Source organism: Salvia splendens, chromosome 7 (assembly GCF_004379255.2).
Source record: "Salvia splendens isolate huo1 chromosome 7, SspV2, whole genome shotgun sequence".
In the NCBI taxonomy this organism is placed as follows: domain Eukaryota; kingdom Viridiplantae; phylum Streptophyta; class Magnoliopsida; order Lamiales; family Lamiaceae; genus Salvia; species Salvia splendens.
The window spans coordinates 21,842,932-21,865,733 of NC_056038.1; the positions used below are offsets into that span (position 1 = coordinate 21,842,932).

A 22,802-nucleotide genomic window follows, 5' to 3' on the forward strand; every position below is an offset into this window, starting at 1 on the left:
TCCTTGCCCGAATAGACAACTGATCTTGTATAGACGGATGCACTCCACTGCGAGGTGGGCTAATTGTGGTAGAGCTTCCCAGGGTTTCTTGGTCGAACCAATTTCCCGCCTCAGGTCCTTCGTCGGCGACAATCATGTTGTGCAAGATTATGCACGTATACATGATGTCGACCATACTCTCCATAAACCACGTACGAGCCGGGGCTTTGATAATGTTGAAGCGCGCTTGGAGAACCCCGAACGCCCTCTCCACATCCTTTCGAGCAGCCTCCTGCTCTTGCGCAAAAAGAGCCTGTTTTTCGTTCACCGGCCTATTGAACGTCTTCACGAAGGTTGGCCACTTCGGGTAGATGCCGTCGGCAAGATAGTACCTCATTTTATATCGCCGTTTGTTAGCGATGAAGTTGATGGCCAACACTTTACCATCCAAAACTTCGGCGAAGAGGTCGGATTGGTTGAGCACGTTGACGTCGTTATTTGATCCGGGGACCCCGAAGTACGCATGCCAAATTCATAGCGGGTAGTCGGCAACGGCCTCGAGTATAACGGTGGGGTGGGTGCCTTTGTGGCCACTCGTGTATGACCCCCTCCACGCCACAGGGCAATTCTTCCATTGCCAATGCATGCAATCGACGCTGCCAAGCATCCCGGGGAATCCGTGCACTTCTTCGTGAAGGTAGAGCAGAAACTGACAGTCTGCCGTGCTTGGCTTCCGGAGAAATTCATCGGTGAAGGCTGCCCGGACGCCTTTGCAAAAGTTCATCAAGCACATTCTCCCGGTGCTTTCTCCAATGTGGAGGTATTCATCGAACAAATCCGTCGTTTGTCCAGTAGCAAGCTGACGGATTGCTGCAGTACATTTCTGCAGCGTCGTGTGGCTGGGACGGCCAACGGCGTCGAACCCTTCTTGGAAGAACTCTTCCCGTGTTGTCAATGTATTTGCGATGTGGAGAAATAACGGTTTCCGCATGCGGAAACGGCGACAGAGGTAGGTATCTCCCCATACCGGGTTATCACAGAAGTAGTCGCGTACTAACCTAGTGGCGGCTTCCTCCCGGTTATGATGGATGTAAGTCCGGTATCGTCTTTGGGGCGGCGCGGCTTCCTCCGCCTCCCTACATCGATCTTCTTCAAGCGATTCTTTCATTTTTCGACGCATTTGCTCCAATGGATCCATGAATGGATTAAATTTGGGAGAAGAATAAAAGAGATGATTTGAGATGAAAATTGGAGAGGAAAGAGAGATGATTTGAGAAGAATAGATGTGTGTTTATGTGTGTGAAAGAGGAGTATTTATAGAATAAAAAAAGAAAAAAAATTAAATATTATCGTTGAACGGTAATATTACCGTTATTTATTTATTTATTTATTTTTATTTTTTTTATTAAATTCAATTTTTTTTAAAAATGATTTATTGCGTCAGCGTGACGAAGCCAACTCGCGGGCCGGCGAGTGAGGGTCACGCGTGGCGCCAGCGCGCGCCACGTCGCGCGGGCGCGTGGCGAGACGGCTTGCCATCCGTCTCGATGAGACGGGCGTCTCGGCGGGATGGTGACGGGACGGGACGGGACGCTGCAACTCGTCCCGCATCCGTCTCGTCATGGAGGGACGAGATAAGAGACACCCGCCAGATGCGTTGCGGTAGGCATGCACACGGGTCGGAAACCGCCGGTTCCGGTTCATGAACTGGCGGTTCACGGTTCATCATCCCCATGAATCGGAACCGGCCCGCCAAGGGTCCCGGCGGTTCTGGTTCAAAAAACCGCCGGTTTTTTGCCTGAAACGCCAGTTCCGGGCAGGTTCGGCGGTTCGTCAAATTTTTTTTTGCATTTTTTTTATTTGTTTATCTATGAAATGTGCGTAAATAAAATTCAAAAAAACACAATGAAAGTTGTAATTTTATTGAGATTACAAGTTACCTACAACAATTACAAATCATAAAAACCTTGAGCTCTTGAAGTTTTAAACAAAAATTTAAATACAATGAGACTACTAGTCAACAACAAAGCTAATTACAAATTACAAAAAAGACTTAGAAGTTCTGAACAATAATTTTATAAGTATATATACTCTTAGTCGGCGAAGGAGATCTTTCTACGTAACTAAATTGAGGACACCTTTAGCAATTCAACTTTAAATGTTGAGTTTAGTCTAACAATCAACAATTATAGTAGAATTGTCAAAAGTTTCCCGGATTTAGCCTTATAGAGAAATCTATTTCATCGACTAGAGTATATACAAATACAATTATTTAATTGTATTTGAATATTTTTAAAGTAGAAACAAATGGGAAAAAAAGAAATAAAGAAAAAAGGACTTGAGCTCAACTTAAATTTAAAATTTAAGTTGAGGTGCCTACGTATCCCCAATGCTCATTTGCATTAGGGAATCAAAGCCCACGTAGTTCTCTTACCTTACTTACCTATTTGGCTAGGCCGGCGGTTGACGGTTGGCCTAAGATTCATCCCCGGTGAATTCTTCTTGTGATTCCTCCTGCCGATCATCCCAATCATTTTCTTGTTCTCTGACGTCAGCTTTGTCCCAATCATCAAGTAACATCACGGCTTCCATATTTTTCACGGAGAGCTTACTTCTTGATCCATCCAACACACGCGAGCCAACACTAAAAGCAGACTCGATGGCGACAGTGGAAGCCGGAACAAAAAAAATCTCATTGGCCATTGACGCAAGTATGGGAAAATCTTTCTCGTGTGTTCCCCACCAATCGAGGATGTCGATTTGGGCAAGAGGAGTAGGACCTTCATCACCAAAGGAAAAGAGTGTATCGAAATATAAATCTAACTCACTTGCCACACCTGAGGACCTTCCGCCGGTGCTCTAGCTGTATAGGTCGGCTAATTGGGATTGCGCGTCGGGGTCATCATAATCGGCTTGAAATGCGAAGCCAAAGTTATGTTATTGAGGAGGGGGAGGTCTTCTGACTTGGTGGGTACTGTTATACTTGGTTTCATATTCGGTGTAGAGAGCACACAAGTTAAACTCGAAGGTTTGTTGGATAATTGACCGGTTCGGGAGGTTTATTTGAAATGTTTTTGAGAGGTTTACTCCGAATTCGTCACTGGTATCCGATTGCAATGCTTTAAGTGGACCAAGATCAATAGAACTCAAATTGTTATAATAAAAATCTAAAATCTTGGAGGTACCGGCTAATTTCCATTTTGGATCCAAGACCTTTGCAATAAAAAACACCGTTGGAATCTCACTGAAATACTTAAGTCATTTCTCAATCATATAATATAAAACACACATCAATTCAGGTGAAGAGTAAGAATTTTTCATTGCAGTTTTAAAACCAAGTGATATATACATGCAATGCTCTAAAACACGAACAACAGTGCAATAATAAACACCCGATAATTCAACAGTTGCATTTTTGAAATATTTGAACAATTTAAATAAAGCCACGCTATGTTCCCAACAACTATGCGAAAGATATAAATCATGAACGGGATATGTTCTATAAAAATCAAATAAAGAATATTTATGCGTCAAAGTAGAATTCAGAAAATCATATGTCGAATTCCATCTATGAGACACGTCCATAGTATAATTCGTATATCTTACATTCTTTTGATGGCAATATTTCTTCCAAGCTTTGCCAATAGCTGGCTTTTGATGGATTAATCTAACTGCAGTTCTAAGAGCATCCCCAATGGCGGACGTCCGGGACGTCCGCCATTGTGGCATTTCAACTCGGATACGGACGTCCCGTAAGGACGTCGGATGTCCTCGAACGTGCGGGCGACGGGCGGGCGGACGTCCGCCATTGTGGCGTGGGTCGGACGTCCGGTATATTAATTTTTTTTAAACTCTATATATACGACTCGTTGAACTTCATTTCATTCGCACCACTTGTGTTAACAAGTTTCTTTCTCTACATCTCTATTTTCAAGTATATCTACAATGGCTAGTGACAGTGATAGCGAGGATGAATTGGAGGTCGCTGTGGAAGGTGCGATAGATAGGCTGCTACACCAGAGGGAGCAGCGGCGGCAGCAGGCGGCGGTACATCGGCCGATCCGTCGTCGAACTATAATACCCCGTGACCACATTGCTGCACATATTCGGTTGTATCAGGACTACTTCGCTCCGCAGCCGCGTTTTGGGGATACCTTATTCCGGCGACGTTTTAGGATGCATCGTCCGCTGTTTATGCATATCGTGTGTGCTTTAGAGAGAAGATACCTGTATTTTAGGATCAGGGAGGATGCAGCTGGCAAACCCGGACTCACGCCCTTACAGAAGTGCACTGTCGCAATCAGACAACTGGCGTACGGAGGCGCGGCCGACATATTCGAGGAGTACCTCCACATTGGCGAGTCGACAGCCGTCGAGTGTCTGCAGAATTTTTGCGCGGGTGTGAGAGCGATATTCGGTGAGCGGTATCTTCGGAGTCCGAGCCCCGAAGACTGCCAGAGTCTGATAGATATGCATGGGTCGGTCCACGGGTTCCCTAGGATGTTGGGCAGCATAGATTGTATGCATTGGGAGTGGAAGAACTGCCCCGCCGCCTGGAAGGGGATGTACACTACTGGCTTCAAAGCCAAGCATCCCACGATGATCCTTGAAGTTGTAGCTGACTACCGGCTTTGGATATGGCATGCTTATTTTGGAGTCGCCGTGTCGAACAACGACATCAACATTCTCCAGTCGTCGCCCATGTTCAATGCTCAGTGCAATGGCGTTGGTCCCGCCATCAGTTTCGTCACCAACGGCAACCAGCACAATATGGGATACTATTTGGCGGATGAGATATACCCAAACTGGCCCATGTTTGGGAAGACAATCAAGCATCCGCTCGGACAAAAGAAGTCATACTTTGCGAGCTGTCAGGAAGCAGCGCGCAAGGATGTGGAGCGGGCATTTGGTGTGCTCCAGAGTCGATGGGCGGTAGTCAAGGGTCCTGCACGGCAGTGGTATATTCCCAACATCGGCGATGTCATGTACGCATGTATCATAATGCACAACATGATTGTCGAAAATGAGGCTGCGGAACTGACTCAGTGGACCAATGAAGATGATACGAGTGCAGGTCCAAGTCACGGCGTGGCCACCGCGAATGTGAATATGGGGGTACCTCATGGAGAGGTTGAGCGGATGCGTGCATTTGCCGACATGCGGCAAACAGATGCCCATGTTCGACTTCAGAACGATATTATCGAAGAGGTTTGGACGCGGAAGGGTTGATGTTGATGTTAGGACTTTTTTTTGTTTTATTACTATGTAATTTCTTTTTTCAAATCATGTATGTTTTTTTAAATGAAGTTGTTAATTTTTCCCGTTCGTATTCGTGTTGAAATTTTATTTCCGTAAACGTAAATTGTTTTATTTGTGAATTTGTGATTTTTTTTATTGCGGGAAGTCCTAGTGGGAAGGGCGATGAGAAGGGCGGATTGTAAAAGGGATGTCCTAGTGACGTGGCAGTGGGATGGGAAGTCCTAGTGACGTGGCAGGAGGTGTTTTTGGGAAGTCCTAGTGGATGTCCGAGTGGGACATCCGCCCACTGGAGATGCTCTAATAGGACTAACATGCTTTTGCCATAATTCAAGTGCATCTTGTACACATAAATTTAAAAATGACATATGCATGTTTGATGAAAATACTTACCTCCAATAACTGGAGCACAAGCCGCAATTAAATCACTAATACTTGCAGTGTTAGCAATTGCATTATCAAAACCAACAGAAAATATCTTATTGCATAATTGAAACTCATTCAAAACATGAATAATTAAAGAAGCAATTTTAGGTGCAGTGTGTGGTGTCTCAAATTCTCTAAAACCAATTAAACGCTTGTTCAAAGTCCAACTATTGTCCACAAAGTGAACCGTAATGTCCATGTATAAATGCCGGTTAAAACAATCAGTCCATACATCTGAGCAAAGTTCACTTTGTGGCTCAAGTTAAGTAAATAACGTGATAATTCAACTTTTTTCTCTAAACATTGTCTAACGGTAGATCGTTGAACGGTCATTCGATCTACTCTTTTGATAGCTACGTTTAAACCACTTTGCATAGTAACCTCAAATTTGTTATCATCATAAACATTAAAAGGAAAATGCTTTATTGCAGCCCATCTAGTAATAACGTCAGCAAAATTTTTTTGATCATATTTAAAAAGAGACGTACCTGACGAACCTGAGCCACCGGGTTGGAAGTTTAGTTGGGTTTGGGTAGAGGTAGTGCCGCATTCTATCGGATGTTTTGTCACCAAATGACGAAGGAGGGTGCCATATCCCCCACCACTCGCAAATTTGTAGACTTTATCACAATAGTTACAATATGCATGAAACGTCGATGTCTCTTCTTGAGAGTGCGGATCATGAGGACTTGGAATCACCACCGAGACCTTCTTGTAGTGTTTAACAAAAATATCAGATTTCAAAGCTTTTGTAGTGTTAGTGGGTGGAGTGGGGGTGGCATCTTCTCATTTCCTCCGGTGCTACACGGAATACGAGAATGAGATCTATCATCATTGTTGTCCGAGTCCGACGATATAGAGACGTCGTACTCGTCATCTTGTTGTTGGGAACCATCGCCCCCGCCCTCACCTTGATGCATTTCAGCGAGTAGCATGGCCATCCTATGATCTTCTTCTATCTATAAATATTATATAAGTTGAAGTTATAAGTAGGAACACAAAAAAATTTTAAAAACTCAATCTTATGAAATTATGAATTGTAAATATAATTTTTTAGAACTTACTTGCATGCGTTCAGCCGCCACTCGGGAAACCTCTTCCATAACTTCTCGACGACTAGGTTGCCTTGATTTTGATGGACGACTACTTTGATCTTGGGCAATTCCTTTGCCCCGATCACCACGTCTCGGTCCACCACGAGAAGAAGACAGAGTGATAAATGAAAGTAGTATGGATGGAATATGGAGGATTGAATAAATGGTAAATTACGAACACGACAACAAATACAGTAGTAAGGACTAACTAGTAAACAACTTGAGCAATTAGAGAGAAAGAGGAGAGAGAGAGAAATGAAGATTGAGAAGGAAATCCTTGTTAACACAAGAATGGGGTGAGTACAAATGATGGGGGAAGTGGGGTATTTATAGGAGTAAAATTGGAAGAAATAAAAAAAAATTGAAATTTCAAATTCGGCCGGTTTACCGCCAGAACCGGCGGTTCGGACCAAAACCGGCGGTTCAGTCCACGGTTTCTGACATAAACCGGCGGTTTCTGGCTGAAAACCGCCGGTTTCTGACCGATTTTCAGGACTATACACTGCCACCTACGCTCTGCCACCTGTAAAAGCATTGGAACCGTCGGAAACCGGCGGTTCAAACCGGTGGTTTCTAACGAAAACCGGCGGTTTTCATCAGAAACCACCGGTTTTTCTGCACCCCTCGCTTGCAAGTCTGCAACCCTACGCCCCTAGCCGGAATTTGCCCTTTGGGACCCTTGAACCGCCGATTACGGTTTGTCATTTTCTCGAACCTGAACCGACCCGCTTGAACCACGAAACCGCCGGCCGGTTCCGGTTCATGAACCGGCGGTTCGGAACCACTGGTTAACCGCCGGGCCGGTTCGGTTTGTGGATGCTTAGTTGCGGGTGCTCTAAGATAAACTAATCAAAGTTATCACCGATAGTGATTCCCAACAATCAAGGTAACGACCAACAGTTGAATAAAAGCTCATGATTAATCAAGCGAAACGAGTTCTGAGCATTAAACATTAAAAAGAACTACTCCCTCCGTCCCCAAAGAGTATGAACATTTTGTTCGGCACAGATTTTAATGCATGATTGAAATAGTAAGAGAGATAGAAAACAAAAAGTTTTGAAAGTGTTGTTAGTGGAGAATGAGTCTCGCCTCATTAGAGAGATGAGTTTCCAAAATTAGAAAGTTTATACTTTTCAGGGACGGACTTAAAAGAAAATAGTTCATATTTCATACTTCTCAGGGACGGGTGGAGTATATAAAGTCAATTACAATCAATCCCCAAAATTCTATTGTTAACAATTCATACATAGATGAACTAAAACAATAATTAAAGTACGAGACATGAAGTAAAACAAACAAAATTCACAATTGAATACCCCTGCGAAGATCTTTCAAAGACAAAGAGAGTGGTTAAGAACTTATTGGACTTTAACATTGCCAGCAAAATTGGGTCGAAATAAGGCTCCTGCTGATACGCTCGGATTTTGCACCGTTTTAAGGCCATTTTTTGGTTCGTTTTGAGTTTCAGAGTTGCAATTCATGTCCATTATTTATACATTTTATTTTTTGGGTATTTCGACATGTTTTGTGAGAAATATGCAAAATAGAGCCTAAAAAGATCGCTAAAAGTCAATGTTTGAAGTCTGGAGCATTCGTGCCAGCCAGCGGCCCGCTGGACCTTACTTAGCGGCCGCTCGCGACAATCGCCCAATAATCCTACAGCGGCTTATCTCGGAAAATTGTACTTGAAAGAAGAACACGTCCAGCGACCACTGGAGTGTGCACAGTGACGCTCACTAGAGTCCAGAGGGTTCCGGATGGCTCCGCAGCGACCGCTGGAAATTGTCTAGGGGGCCTCTGGGAATACGCGACGCAACAGTTTACCTAATTTATCTCCAAGACTTTCCTAATTGGGATAAAAGATTTACCATATCATCATGCACAACTCGGAGGATATAAATACTCCTAAAGCTTCAGCAAACGAACCTTTTGCTGCATAATACACTAGAGATTATATTTGAGAGTTCCTTCCACTGTTCATCATCATTTCAACCATTCAAGGAGTTTGAAGCTTGGATTCAAGAGAAGATCAAGGCTACGAGATTGAACATTTAGGTTCTATTGTTATAGTTATTATGTTTTCCCCACAAACTATAGATTTAGTTCATTTGTCCAAGAGTAGCTAAATTCATAGGATTCTATGGATGCGTTAGTAACGACTTTGCTTTATACAATTTATATTTATTTAACATCCGTTTTGTTCATTGCTTGCTTTATTACAAGTGGTGGATAATGCTTCATGTTTGAGTGACACATTCTGTGATGATTTATTGATTTGCAAAGTAATCGAGAAAGGGATTTGCATGTTTGAAGAGCATAGTTGAAACTACAATTAATTCCCCTTAAAACGGTAACGTTAATTGAGAGTGATAACATTATAAGTCTTTTGTGCTTTTTGGAGTTGCTTATTTAGGATTGACGACCTTAGTGTGCAATCTACTTTGTGTCGCATGGGCAATATTTATGTGACTCATTCTAGGAAAGCATGAATTGTTCTAGAGTGTTGTAGTTGGAATTTGTATAAACCATAACTGCTAAGCACAACCCTGCAACTCAATTATCTCATTTGTTTTATCTTTGTGTTTTATTGTAATTGTTTATTTGCTTTATGTTTAATTTACTGTTATTCATCAACCAAAATCGTGTCTCCAAATAGTCAGTGCGTTCGATATCCCTATGCTTACCCTTAGCTATACTACACCTACATTGTATACTTTTTTTTTCTTTAAAAATTAAATCCTATTTGAAGGAGGAAATTACAAATAAACTCCTATAAAAAGGAAGAAATTATAAATAAACTCCTATAAAAAGAAGGAAATTACAAATGATGTCAAGAGGGCTCGAACTCGGCACCTCATACAATAATGTCTAAGCTCATTGCCGCTAGGACAAAGGCTCTGGACCACCTACATTGTATACTTGTAAGTAGTTGTAGTGCTAAAAATAGTGCATCAGCTGCACATCCACATAAACTCAATGGACTGCTGCCACATGTCAGCAGGCTCCTGACTGTTTTTTTGAGTCTCTGTGTGTCAATCTCGGCGACCCTTGACTCTTTTCGGCGGACCGCTGGGTGAGAGGTCTTGACTCGGGCACTTCCCGCAACGGGCCGCTAGACCTTTGGTGCCCGCTGATGCACTTAGCGGTCGCTGACTTGCTGTAAGCGGACCGCTGAGATCCTCTATTGGGCCAGGACTTCAGTTTTGACTATTTTGTACTTTTTTCTAGGGCTTTTATGTCATTCCAAAAAAAACATGTCAAAATACTAAAATGTATAAAATATGCAATTTAAGAATATAATTTGAATGATTGACATTCAAAACACGCCAAATATAGGCATTAGAAAAATACAAAATCCATGTTTATCAATAACAAGCCAAATATAGGCATTAGAAAAATACAAAATCCATGTTTATCAATAATGCACTAGATGTGTTCATTCCTCAGGAAATTCAATAAGAAACAGTCCACACAACTCCAAGAAATGTTGTGGCCAAGAGATTCTATTTGGACGACCACTTACACATAGTTGTTCTAGTGCTCTTTTCTATTCGGTTAGGACAATGCTCTTTTCTCCTCAATCACGAATATAGCATGGAGGAGGAGGAGGACTCTCAACGCACAGTGCTCTCTATTCTGCAGGACATAAACGAGTTGCCTGTGGGATTGCCAATGAAAAGAAGCGAGTATATTCTCAATTTATTGCAATCAATAGTAGAAGGGTATGTGGATATTGTGGGTCTCACCATGACGAGGTTAAGAAGAAGGTTTACACACCTTCAAATTTCCCAATCACCACCTTTTCTATAGGAAGCTGGAAGAGGGAACGTATTGTGGGAGTTTCTCAATGGGCCACTGAAGAGAAAAATGGAAGTTTTTTGGTCCGATATCACTGCTAACCCTAACCAACCCGCGGATTTCTTCGAGTTGAGTTGGCAAACCCTCCTTTCTTTTTCCGAGAAATCCCACCTCAACCCAACACGCGTACTACTTGGGAGCCGGCTGATGATTCCACCTGTGGCCAAGCCCTAGTTTGCATAATATATGAAGCTACGTTCCCTCCCGGGGCACTCTTCTGCTAAGCGATACGCATTTAGCTCAGCTCAGTCGCAGGCTAATTTATTCTACCTCGTAGCAGCAGCACCAAGGGGTTGTGTCCTCAGCTCATCAACCATGAGGAGCTTTACAATACAATGATATGGTCATCGACAATGTATGTTGTTCCTCCGAGTAGCTGGCCACCAATATTCGAACATGGCACAAGTGAAGCACAATATTTGGGGCAAAATGGTCAGCAGTCCTTTGCAGCGTAGGATGATTTCATCTGGGAATGAAGCTTCCTCTATTTCTACAGCTACACCAGCAAGGTCATAATGAACATCCAGTTGCATAATTTAAAAAAATACTCTACTTTTATCATTTTGGTAAATCTCCTAAATTACTTTATTTTTATTTTTGATAAGTTTTTCTTTTTATGTTATGAGCTTTATTTTTCATTAACAATACTTCAATCTTTTTTTTTTTTTAAAAAAAGGGTCTCCCTAGTTAGTCTAGAGCCATTTCGGATGCCATACCCTTGAGACAGATATATGATTTGGTTTGCAAGAATAAAGACATGAGTAAACAAACTGCTTTTTGGCGATGTAGTCAACATGAATAGCGCAAACTTTCTGAACACTTTCCATGGTCCAAAATTTGTTAAATAGTTTTATGTACCGGTAGTGAACTGGATTGTCAATTGCATCATTGACTGCATATATGCTTTTTTAGAGATTGTGCAACTTGTGACTGCAATGCATGATGTGCACTCATAAACAACACATTTCATCACTATAACCTGCAACCTTAACATTTTGTAGTACGAGAGCTTCAAGCAAATGCTTTAAATTTTCACACCAATTAAAGATCAAGAAGCTCACCTGTGGATATAGTATGCAATGACAACCCAATGCCTTAAATAAGGATCACCAAAACTAACACTGAAATTATCTAACAATTTCTTAATCACTAGGAAGATTTGCAAACAAAAATAAAAGCTTTAAGCTACATATTTAAGGTCAATACCGATTTAAAAAGTCAACCTAATGACGATGAAATGCATCTTAACTGGTAAAGACTTTTCTCCTCCATCCAATAGGTTTGGGGTTTGAGTAGAGTTGTCGTTATTTACCCTCTTTAATAAAATTTTTTTTATTCTTCTCCTCCTCCATCCAATAGGTTGAGGTTCGAGTGTATTGTTCGTGTACCCGTGTTTTGAGACCGAGCACAGAACACGAACTCGACATGCTACCTCCATACCCGAATACGATAAGGACCTGTTAACGACACAATATAATATGGATTGACATGACACAATAACAACACGATAATGACACGAACTTGATTTATACTATTAAACTTGATTTTAAAACCTAGTTTACACAATTTAAACCTTATTTACACGAACTTAGAGAATAATTTTAAAATATACTCCTTCGGTCCCAAGTTACTTGAGTCGTATTTTATTTTGGGTTGTCCCAAGTTACTTGAGTCATTTCTTTTTTTGCTAAAAATAAAACATCTAATCTCACATACTTTATTCTTTCTTTTACTTTACGCTCTCTTCTTTCTCTTACTTTATTCTCTCATCAACTTTATTTAATTCACTAAATACAACTTTCTTAAATATTGTGCCGAAAAGAAACGCTTCAAGTAACGTGAGCAGGAGGGAGTAATTTTTTATAAATGAATAAAGATAATTAAAATAATACTATTGTTGTTTTTTAATGGGTTACTCAAACTCAACTCAACTAAACATGAACTCAATCCAAAATTATCAGATTCCAAATAAGCAACCCTATAAAGATATGAACCCAATGTACTCCCTTCATCCCATAAAAATATGCGAACTTTCCATTTTCGTCTTTCCCATAAAAATATCCCATTTCCATTTACGTGATTTGTCCTCAACTCATTACTTATATACATCAATTTATTTTCAACTTATACCACTATGGCCTACCATTACAACTCATTAAACACTAATAATAATATGGATCTCACTATCCGCTAAAACTACTTTAACTACCATTCTCCTCTTCTTTCTTACTTTACCAATTGTGCATTAATTCTCGTGTCATTTCAAATGGTCATATTTTGTGGGACGAGATGGAATAAAATTTAACACAAATTCTTTAATTTCGTAAATATTCATATCATATTTTTGCGTTAGTGTCAAAAGTTGGAAGCTCTAAACTTTTCTAAACTTTTGCTTTTTGCCGTAGGAGGATACGAATTTGATTTTTTTTATCGTTAGAGGGGGTTTTATTTTTGTGAAAGGCACGTCAATGTAATTGTGAAATCGTTATAACGTGTTTTTTGTGAAAGGCACAAATCAATGTAATTATGAAAAATTACTCGCTCCGTCCTACAATAAAAGTCATGTTTTGCTATTTCGCTCTGTCCCACAATAAGAATCATATTTCATTTTTACCATAAATGACAAGTAGACCTCATATTCCACCAACTTATTCCACTAATATTTTATTATAAAACTAATACATAAATGAGACCCCTATTCTTCTAATTTATTCAACCCACTTTTTTTTATATCTTAAAACCCGTACCATAATCAAATAAGACTCCTATTGCGGGACTGAGGAAATATTATAGTTTCGAACTTGCAAAAGATAATTCATTACATAAATGCAATAAATGTACATGAATATATCAATTTCAGTACAAATATCAAGGAGCAATTAGTAATTTAGTAGTATCCAAGAATGTCTCGAGTTAATAACTTAATATCATGTTACAATTAAAGTGTCTATCTTTTCACAGACAGGCCACAATTTTGATATGAACATGAGATGCTAAAACAATTTAGACTGGTCTATATTTCTGAAAGAAGAACTAAAGAGAAAATTTGGAGAAACCTAAATGAAAGCAACCATAACAAATTACATCCACTGATGAATAGAAGCAGTCTTTTCAAATATGCTGGACGAAATGTTACTTGGTAATGCATTTCCTCTTCGATAGCAGAGATCCTTTGATCCATTAGTCCAATGCCTACAGCAACCTGCACCATTGGAGACACTATCACAAAACGTTGAACGTTGGAATAAAGACGGTGTTTCAAGTTGATGATTCAAAAATTATGTGCAGCATATCATAGAGCATCCCCATCAATGGCAGCTCCACTCCAACAAGGAACATATTTCAACTACGTTGTTATTCGTAAAAAATATATTTAAAGACTCGACCCAAATTGATAGGTTAACCATCATCATAATAGCTGTAGAGATCGATAATAAGATATATGGGATCATAATCAACAAAGAGGTTGTGACCATGGATTCAGTATTATGTTTGCGGCTAAAACATAATGGTAACAGATTCAAATATATTGGAAGTCAAAGTTTTAGAATAATACAAAAAAGTAAATTTCCTTAATGCTAATAACTGTAATCCAAATGTAAGCTTCCTCTATAAGATATCCCAAATTATCCCAGCCCTATCCCAGTAAATACCCACCAAAAACAACAAACAGACAAACAAACAAAATATGCAGAGAGCTTAGAAGAAAAGTTAAGAAGAGATGCGTACTGAAAGACCTTCTCGCAGACCATCTGTCAATAACTAGTTTCTTCTTCGCACCGCAGGAGCCTGACCACGTCCTGAAATTGCTTGTGGGCCTTGCGAGCCTGGTTGCCCAGTACCCTGTTCCTCAGGCAGGTTCATGGCTTGAGTCATGGCATTCATGACTATGAGCCCAAGAGGAATTAAGTACATCCACTGCAGACATACAGAAACATAAAATTGTTTAAGCACTTATGGAGAAGTAAAATAATACTCCCTCCGTCCGCCATTAAATGTCACATTTCACTTTTACTATATTTGATAAGTGGATCCTACATTCAACTAACTCATTCCCCTCATATTTTATTATAAAACCAATATATAAAAGTGGCCCCATATTCCACTAACTTTTCTATCCCCTTTACTACATAAAGTCAAACAATTCCTTAATACCCGTGCCGGTCAAATATGGGTCATTTAATCACGGACGGAGGGAGTAGTATTCCATAATACCAATCGACCAGGGTGAATATTTAGCAATTAATCTTACATATTTAGCCCAGAAGGACCTCTCCGGTGGCTTCAATTCTTCACCTTCTCCGTTCTCTCCAAGAACTGCTTCTGTAAATACTGGAGTTCTGCATCACATGTTAACTCTCTTTATGATATCATCAAACCAGAAGTGCAGCAATTAAGACAAACATGTGAAACTGACATTATTTTCCACCATCTTTAATGGGATGTTAATCACTATAAAAGATAGGACTTGAGAATATTAAATAGGCTTCAAACCAACGACTATATATTAAGAAAATTAGCGCCCTCAATCAAAAAGAACAGTTATAGAATGAAGACTAATCAAATTCAACAATTAGATAGCAAAGTGCCATTGTTGTGACGACCAGAGAAAATTCATACAGTCATTAGCAGCAAAATTGAATACAGAAATTCCAACACATATATGATAAATCTAATAGATTACTGTTAAGCAAATTGTTGATGAAATGATCTTACCTAAGAACCTCATTACTATACTTCAAAAGCGTATGAGAGTTGAAAGACCACTTCGTAGGCTGAAAAGAAATGGTGAAGCACAATGCATAAGAAATCAATATAGCTGCTTTAGCACTAGAACTAGCTGCTACACTTCACGATGAAATGATCATGGTAAAAGGTAAGACGGTTCTAGTTAAATCTTACAGGTCTTGAAACACGGGGATATTGGCAAGATCCAGGTGGACCATAATTAACACCCAAGACATTCACACCGTCCTGCAATAAAGTAATAAGAAAAGGTATAGCATGAGAGAGTTGGTTATTAAAACTCAAAAACAGATATTTACATACACAATACGGTTTCAGCTTTTAGTAACTTTTAAATCAGGACTCTTGTGTTTAAGGTTTCAGCAAAATATCAAATCGAGAAGCTCAAAGCACATATTTTGAAAAGATGGTCAATAATCGTCTTATGGTCCCCATTTACTTTGGGGCCGTAGTGACTCAAACCCCTGGCCTATTAGTTGGAGGGGAAGCGTCTTAAAAACCCCGTAGTGACTCAAAACATTTCAGGTAAAACTATAAGCAAAAATTCGTAAATAACAGTAAACATTGTGAGGGGATAAGTTTACGGTGAATAAATAGATAAGAAAATGGGTTAGTCTCGTTAACCCCTTAATGATAGATGCCAAATAAGTCTATTAATACACACATTCCAGCATCATATACAAGAGTAACAATCGAGCTACAATAGTCCAACATAAAAATCATTGTTCAGGAACCATTACCATGTTTATGACAAAATGTTCATCGAGTGCATCCCGCTGCGAAAGACATCTCTGTGAGCAATTTTAAAAATTAGTAATGACATAGTCCTACCCATTACCAAATTAGCAAATAGTTACCAAAATAAGCAAAAACTCAATCAATAGAATTTTTAATGGAATCGCTGCAGAGGAGCATAACCAGCCAATTGTTACATTAAGTGGCAATACAGAACATACACTTCAATAATAAACCTAGCTAACTAGGAAACCTCTTAGCCAAAAGATGTTTCATGGTTTCTTTATAAACAAAGAAAACCAATCTGCAGCAGCTTACACGAAACCAATATGAAACAGCTGAACACGCATGCAAATAAAGTACTACCTAGTAACCTAAGGTAGTCGGAACTACAAACATTGAATGTTTACATTCACTTTAAACTTACCGCCTTCACAGATGAGATGACGTGCTCTCTTCCAAGCTGGTTTAGCAAGTTTGATGGTAGTCTTATCTGATAGAAGTCATCTCCTTCTATAAGTCTCTGTATATTTTTACAACAGATGCTTAGCATAAACATAAATTTTCAAACTCAATCCTCGAATAATAGAGAATGCATTACTTTGAAATTCTCCTTATCAGTCTGACTTAAGGCATTCCTCGAGAACCGAAGCTTCGTTAGCGTCTGTAATTAAGCACATCTCGTGAGATTCATCCAAATACCAACAAAAGCATATACCACAGCAAATTTCATATCTATGAAATTACTTCAAACGAATTACTTTCCCCTAATTAGGGTTATCCTGCCACAATTCAATCACACCAATTCACCAAATAAATTCACTCTACCAAGAATCTGGTAAAGAACAACTCTCTATGCACAAGGTACTGCGATTACCTGGCCGCCATTGGGCCACTTTTTAAGGCGAGCAGTGAAAGTCCCGGCGGGGGAGAAATCGGAGTCCCCAAAGGCGTGCTCGAGCTGGAACTGTATTTTGGAGTCGAGATCCGAACCCGATTCCGCCGAACGTCTGCGAGTTGAAGTGGCGGGGCGGGTTTCGGGCGGCGGATCGGGAAGCCGGCCGCCCTCGAGGCCGAATTCGTCGTCGTCGACGAGGAGTTCGTCAGATTGGAAAGCGAAAGAGGTCGTGGCTAGTTGAAGGACGATGTTGAGAAGAAAAAAGCAAGAGAGAATTTGGGCGATCGTGGTGGTCGCCATATTGATTCAATCGATGATTCGTCGGTTTGCTGTGATCTCGAGTGTATATCAATAGTATATGTATATCTGTTCGAGTAGAAGTAGTGGAATAAGCTGTCTGTATTATCTATATTAAATTTTCTTATATTTTGCAAAATCAGATTTTGTGAGAATTCACACTGAGAACCGCCACATCCGTGCTCTTACGGGCCCGTACCTACTTTTATTACTTTTTTACTCTCTACTCTTAGACAAGAGCACAACATCCACATCCATACTTTTTCAATGCTCAAGGATCCCACCATTTTATTATTCAATTTAAATAAAAACATTTCCACAATATTAAAATACATTAAAAATATCCGGAATACTATTACAAATTACAAAAAAATTAAAAATTACATAATTAAAATACTAAAAATTTAAAATTACATAATTAAAATCCTAAAAAATAAAAAATACATAATTAAAGGCTAAAAAATACTCTCGTGGAAGACTATTTCTCTGGCCCTATCCACAATGTTCTTCGGAGACCCTGTATCTTTGCCAAATGTGAATCAAGTTGCTCGGGGTCATATTTGACCTATCGGCTAAATTGAGGTGGACCAAAAGGCTCCACAATGAATTGGTGGGGGGTTGAGGTGGCACAAAGGGAGCGGGAGCGGGGGCGGATGGAGTCGCGGCGCGACGGCGGTTGGTCATCGCCTTCTTCCTTCCTTGCGGCCGGCGTTGGGAACTGCTCGGGCAGGCGTCGGGACTATCCACATTAGCTCCGGCGAGCTGGCTAGCCACCTCATCCTCGCTGGCGTCGGATAGGGATACCGACCTCGACCGTTTGCTGGACGAGCTGAAGGAGGAGGATACGCCTCACTTATACTTCGGATGCACACGCACCTCCTGCCAAGCGTTGAGGTACTTGAACGGTTTGTAATTTATGGATTGGTAGGTCACCAAGGCGGCACTGATGATGTCAAGCTCACTCCTACCGCTCCCTGCCGACCGCTCTTCCTGGAGGTAATACCCCTGGAACTTTTAGATTTCATCGTTGGCTCTGAATATGACATTGCGCACCATACTCTCATTACGCTCGATGGTTCCAGCCGGGCGGTTTTCATTGTACCAGCGAGAGACGCACCACCAAAACATATCCCCGCTTTGGTTTGTGCCTATCTCCGGATCTTCAGAGATAATCAAATAGGCTTTGAATAATTGATCCATCTCCGTCGGAGTGTACGGGGTGCGGACACCACGAGGAGTAGGAGTAGGAGTAGGAAGAGGTGGAGTTTGAGAGCCGCCGTCGCCGCTCCTCCCAATCTGGGTTCGGGTGCCCACCCGTATCGCCCATCGGGGGCATCTTGGTCGTCCACCAGGTAAGGCCGGTAGCCACCCGGAACTTGAGAACCTTGGGTTTGAGGAGAGGCCGAAAATTGCGTTTCCGGACTAAGAAATGGTTGTGAGCCGAACCATTCGTGGTTCCAACCGCGGGAGTCGAAAGGGGTGATCGCCGGAGCCAGACATTTTTTTTGTAAGTAAGAGTGAAAGATTGAGAATTGATAAGAGAAGATGAGAGAATTTAGATGAGAATTGTGTAGTGTGGTGTGAAATTTTTTGTGTGGAAGTGAGGGTATTTATAGATGAAAATGTGAATTTTGGAGGAAAAAATTGAAAAATAAATTAAAAGTGGAGAGAAAACGGATATAATTTTTTGGGAAGTGGGAAAATATTTTTTTATATTTATTCAGTTTTTTTAATTAAAATCTGATTTAAAAAAAAAAAAGAAATTGCCAACGGCAATGCCGTTGGCCAATCAGGAAACGCCACGTCAGCTGCTTGCTGCCATGGACGTGCTCGATGAATCGAGCAGCGCCATGCCAGCGGCGAGCAGGGCGGTGCCGCGCTAGCGGCACGGATGCCGTCCGTCGGCGCGAGCACCGCTGTGGATGCTCTCATAGGCATAGCCCATCTTCAACCCTCCCAATCTATCTTAATCTATCTCACGTCCATATAAAATCCATATAAATATTAAAATAATAAAAACAAACTAATTGGAAAAAGGATGTAGAAAAAATCAAACATACTTCATTAAAATAAAAATAAAAATTCCTACAATTAAAAAAAAATAACAGTTGTACACGTTGCTCGATTCACTCATCGGAATCCACCCATCATCTCCAGCACCCTCATTAGTGGACAACCCCAACTTGCGCTTCATCTCTCGGATGAGTCATTCTTCACGGTGGGGTCAGTTTAGGCTGCCCAACATGAGACCATGTTGAACAACGCCTTCATCCCTTGGATCATGTCGCTTTGGGTCAGATCTGTAGCGGCCGAGCTCGATTGGACTACGGGGGACCTGCTAGAAGCTGCTTTCGAGTTCCGCATTACCTTTTTTTGGCCCATCGGACGTATTAACACTAAATACACCTGCAACTCTGCAAGTATACTGAGCATATATAGTATAGCTAAAGGTCGGTACTAGATATCGACAACGGGGAAAACTATCATAGATTGAATATCCTAATAAGTTTCTTTTTGGAAAAACAAAAGATTTTAGTTTGAAAATAGAAAACTTGTAAAATAAAGAAAGCAAGTAAACAATTGCAGATAATTCGCAGAGATAAAATAGATGAGATAAGAGAATTCCAGGGATGTGCTTTTACAGTTATGGTTTATACAAGTTCAGCGGACCGCTACAGGGGCACCGGTCGATGGCGGCCAGCGGTTGCTGGCAAAGGTGTAGCGGACCCCTGGCTGGCTCAAAATCTCCAGATTTTCAACTTCGACTTTTTGCTATCTTTTTAAGCTCTATTATGCACATTTCTCACAAAATACTTCAAATTACTAAAATAGATAAAATATACAAATACTGGACACGTAATGCAGCTTTGATACTCAAAACGGACCAAATAATGGCCATAAAACAGTGCAAAATCCGAGCGTATCAACTCTCCCAAACTTTACTCTTTGTTTGTCCTCAAACAAAACATAAAAGAAAACATAATAGACGCACTGATTGCATAAGGACTAGACGTCGTAATTGCCTCAAATTATAGAAGAGAAAGACTAAGAATGAATTAACGCAATGAAATCAAGCAATGAAATCACCTTGAATTCATGCACTTACAAGTGGACAAATCGTACATCAAGCAATGAAATCACCTTTGAAGATAGTTTTTCTTGAATCACACCCTCCAAAATTGTTCTTCAATCTATTAAAATAACATGAATTTTTCAATCGTGGGAAAAAACAAACCCGGGGTAAAGTTCGTGATATTATTTGCCAATTTTAAAGTTCGTGGGAAAACACAACTTTTTAAAAGTTTCATGATATTAGATATCAATATCCCAAATAAAAATCCCAAGTAGAGTAAAACAGACTCCATTTTTGTTTCACCCAAGACACTTTTAGCATTTATTCTACCTCAACTCACTTTTCCATTCCTTTGATTTTCTTTCTTTTTCTATACAACCTTCCTTTCTTTCCCTTTTTCTCTATTTTTAAAAAATATAATATAGACAACTTTTATATATCAAGCACACTTTAGATTTCTCTATTTCACAACATGCACTTTTACATTTAAGTACACTACTTTTTCCACATCCCATAGTTTCCTCCTTATCTCTCCAATTCCTTTACAAAATAAAATAAAATATTATACTAACCAAGGAATTGTTCCTATTAATTTGGCTTCCAAAGAATAGGCTTAAAGGCTCAAAATTGCTCCAAATGATAAAATAAATTTTGAACAGGGTAAAAAAATTAGATATAAAAGTAGGTTATGAAAAGATTGCCTAACATCTTCCCTTATCAACTTAACACTATGTAAATTTAAGCAGACTAGGAGCAAGTTCTAGAAACATATACATGTATGCAGACAAATCACATAATAAATAATTAAGCCTCAAATCTCATAAAGTATAAGCATTATTCAAGACGAACAAACAATTAACTAATTATGCACATTTTCACCAAACCATCAATCAAAACATCAAGCCATACTTAATCAAAGATGATAAGAACTTTACATCATTAGCAACTCAGTTTAATGTGACCCTATACATGCATGTTTCTAAGTTTTCCATGCTATGTTCATGATATATTTTCACATTCAGGTTCTTTTAAAACAAAAGAAAATAAAAAAATCCTAAACTCACAGTCCACCACGTCATCCCCCCAAACTTATTCAAAACTAAGTGTAGAATAAGTTTGTAAAGTCGGTTGGGACGTGTGTAAAATTTCGTGTTGAAGCTGGACTGAGCAAAATTCCAACAAAAGTTGAAAATTGCCGCTAGATTGCAATGAAAATTCCAGCAAGCCGCTGGGAATGACCCAACGGTCACTGATAAAGAGTCAGAACCGTTCTGTGGGTTCCCAGCGGGCCGCTGCGCAAGCGCTAGCGGTCTCTGGGCTTAATCTAGTAGATGCGAAAATTCAATTAAACACAAAAACGAAATTAAACAAAAAAACAACTTAAAAACATAATGAAAAATGGTCAAAAACATAAATAAAACATTGTCTAAAAACAAAATAAAAGATAACATTGCTCATTTATAGTCATGAGCTTAACTCTTCAACTTCAATCTTGAGGATGTGGAAAACAGGTGTTGAGCTCGTCGAAGGCACCAATCAAATAGGCAATGTCGCCACTCATCGCTTGACGCTCTTGTTGTGTTTCGGCGGCCATTCTTTGGAGCTCGACAATTTGTTGGCATTGATGTACATCTTGAAGTCTCTGAGCCTCCCAAAATTGTCGCTCCGCCGCCCGCCTATCCTCTCAAGCCGGCCAACCTTGACGGTTGAATGCATTTTATTATTGTTGTTCCGCTCAACGATTGTCCCAAGTTTGAGACGTGTTTTACATGTAGGAGAATATCTCTACTAAGCTGGTGGAGGTATTGTCTTGAAATTCACCATTGGGATTGGGCCTCCCACGACGGCTGTTGGCCCTATTGCGGTGGCGGTGGCCATCTACTTCCTCTTCTTCTTCGTGGTGCGGTCCACCTCCTTGAGCATTCGATTGCTCGTCTCCTTCTTGGTAGTTGTCAATGGAATCAAAGGTAGGGTCTTCTTCGGGATCAAAGGCGGGAATGCGAGCGGGGATGTTCTTTTTCTTAAACTCCCCTTGAATAGGAGTCGTTTCAATGGCACGACAATGGGCTTGAGTGTTGAGCTTCCACATGGTTTGATTGTCCCATGTGCCCACTTTTGTCGAATATGGAATAGGAACGGAAATGTGATCCCGATTGATGCACTTTTTGTTAGCACTAAATAAACCTGCAAGTATATAGAGTATATATAGTATAGCTAAAGGTCAGTACCGGATATCGAACACATGGAATACAATCGTCAATTGGCTACCTTCTACTAAGCGTCTTTCACTATTTGAAAAACCGAGAGAAATTTGGATTTTCGAAAATAAAAACAGAATGAAAGCGGAAATAAACAACTTTTTCAGATAAAACACTGAGATAGATATTTGAGATAAGGGAATTTCAGGGATGTGCATTCACAGTTACGGTTATACATATTC

At 40.2% G+C, this 22,802-nt stretch overlaps 1 protein-coding gene across 2 annotated transcripts; it reads right to left on the minus strand.

Annotated features, from left to right (window-relative positions):
• Positions 1 to 13,467: 13,467 nt before the first annotated feature.
• On the minus strand, positions 13,468 to 17,374 carry LOC121811484 (ER membrane protein complex subunit 10-like). Of its 2 annotated transcripts, none has more exons than XM_042212357.1 (9): positions 16,972 to 17,374; positions 16,696 to 16,758; positions 16,522 to 16,617; positions 16,100 to 16,150; positions 15,516 to 15,587; positions 15,330 to 15,388; positions 14,866 to 14,953; positions 14,351 to 14,531; positions 13,468 to 13,815 (listed from the first exon to the last, which is right to left on the minus strand). In XM_042212357.1, exons 1-8 carry the CDS (start codon positions 17,290 to 17,292, stop codon positions 14,376 to 14,378), a joined length of 906 nt encoding a protein of 301 aa, XP_042068291.1. In that variant the 5' UTR covers positions 17,293 to 17,374; the 3' UTR covers positions 13,468 to 13,815; positions 14,351 to 14,375. The 2 variants fall into 2 exon arrangements, with proteins under 2 accessions (XP_042068291.1, XP_042068290.1); XM_042212356.1 differs by having other exon boundaries at positions 14,343 to 14,531.
• Between the last annotated feature and the right edge of the window lie 5,428 nt (positions 17,375 to 22,802).

Bases quoted from the DNA above. Each gene is read 5' to 3' on its own strand.
- LOC121811484 (XM_042212357.1), bottom strand. From the start codon at position 17,292: ATGGCGACCACCACGATCGCCCAAATTCTCTCTTGCTTTTTTCTTCTC. The intron at 15,389-15,515 runs GTAAGATTTAAC...ATTTCTTTTCAG, and splicing joins ATCCCCGTGTTTCAAGACCT to CCTACGAAGTGGTCTTTCAA. The intron at 14,954-15,329 runs GTAAGATCATTT...CATGTGATGCAG, and splicing joins TATAGTAATGAGGTTCTTAG to AACTCCAGTATTTACAGAAG.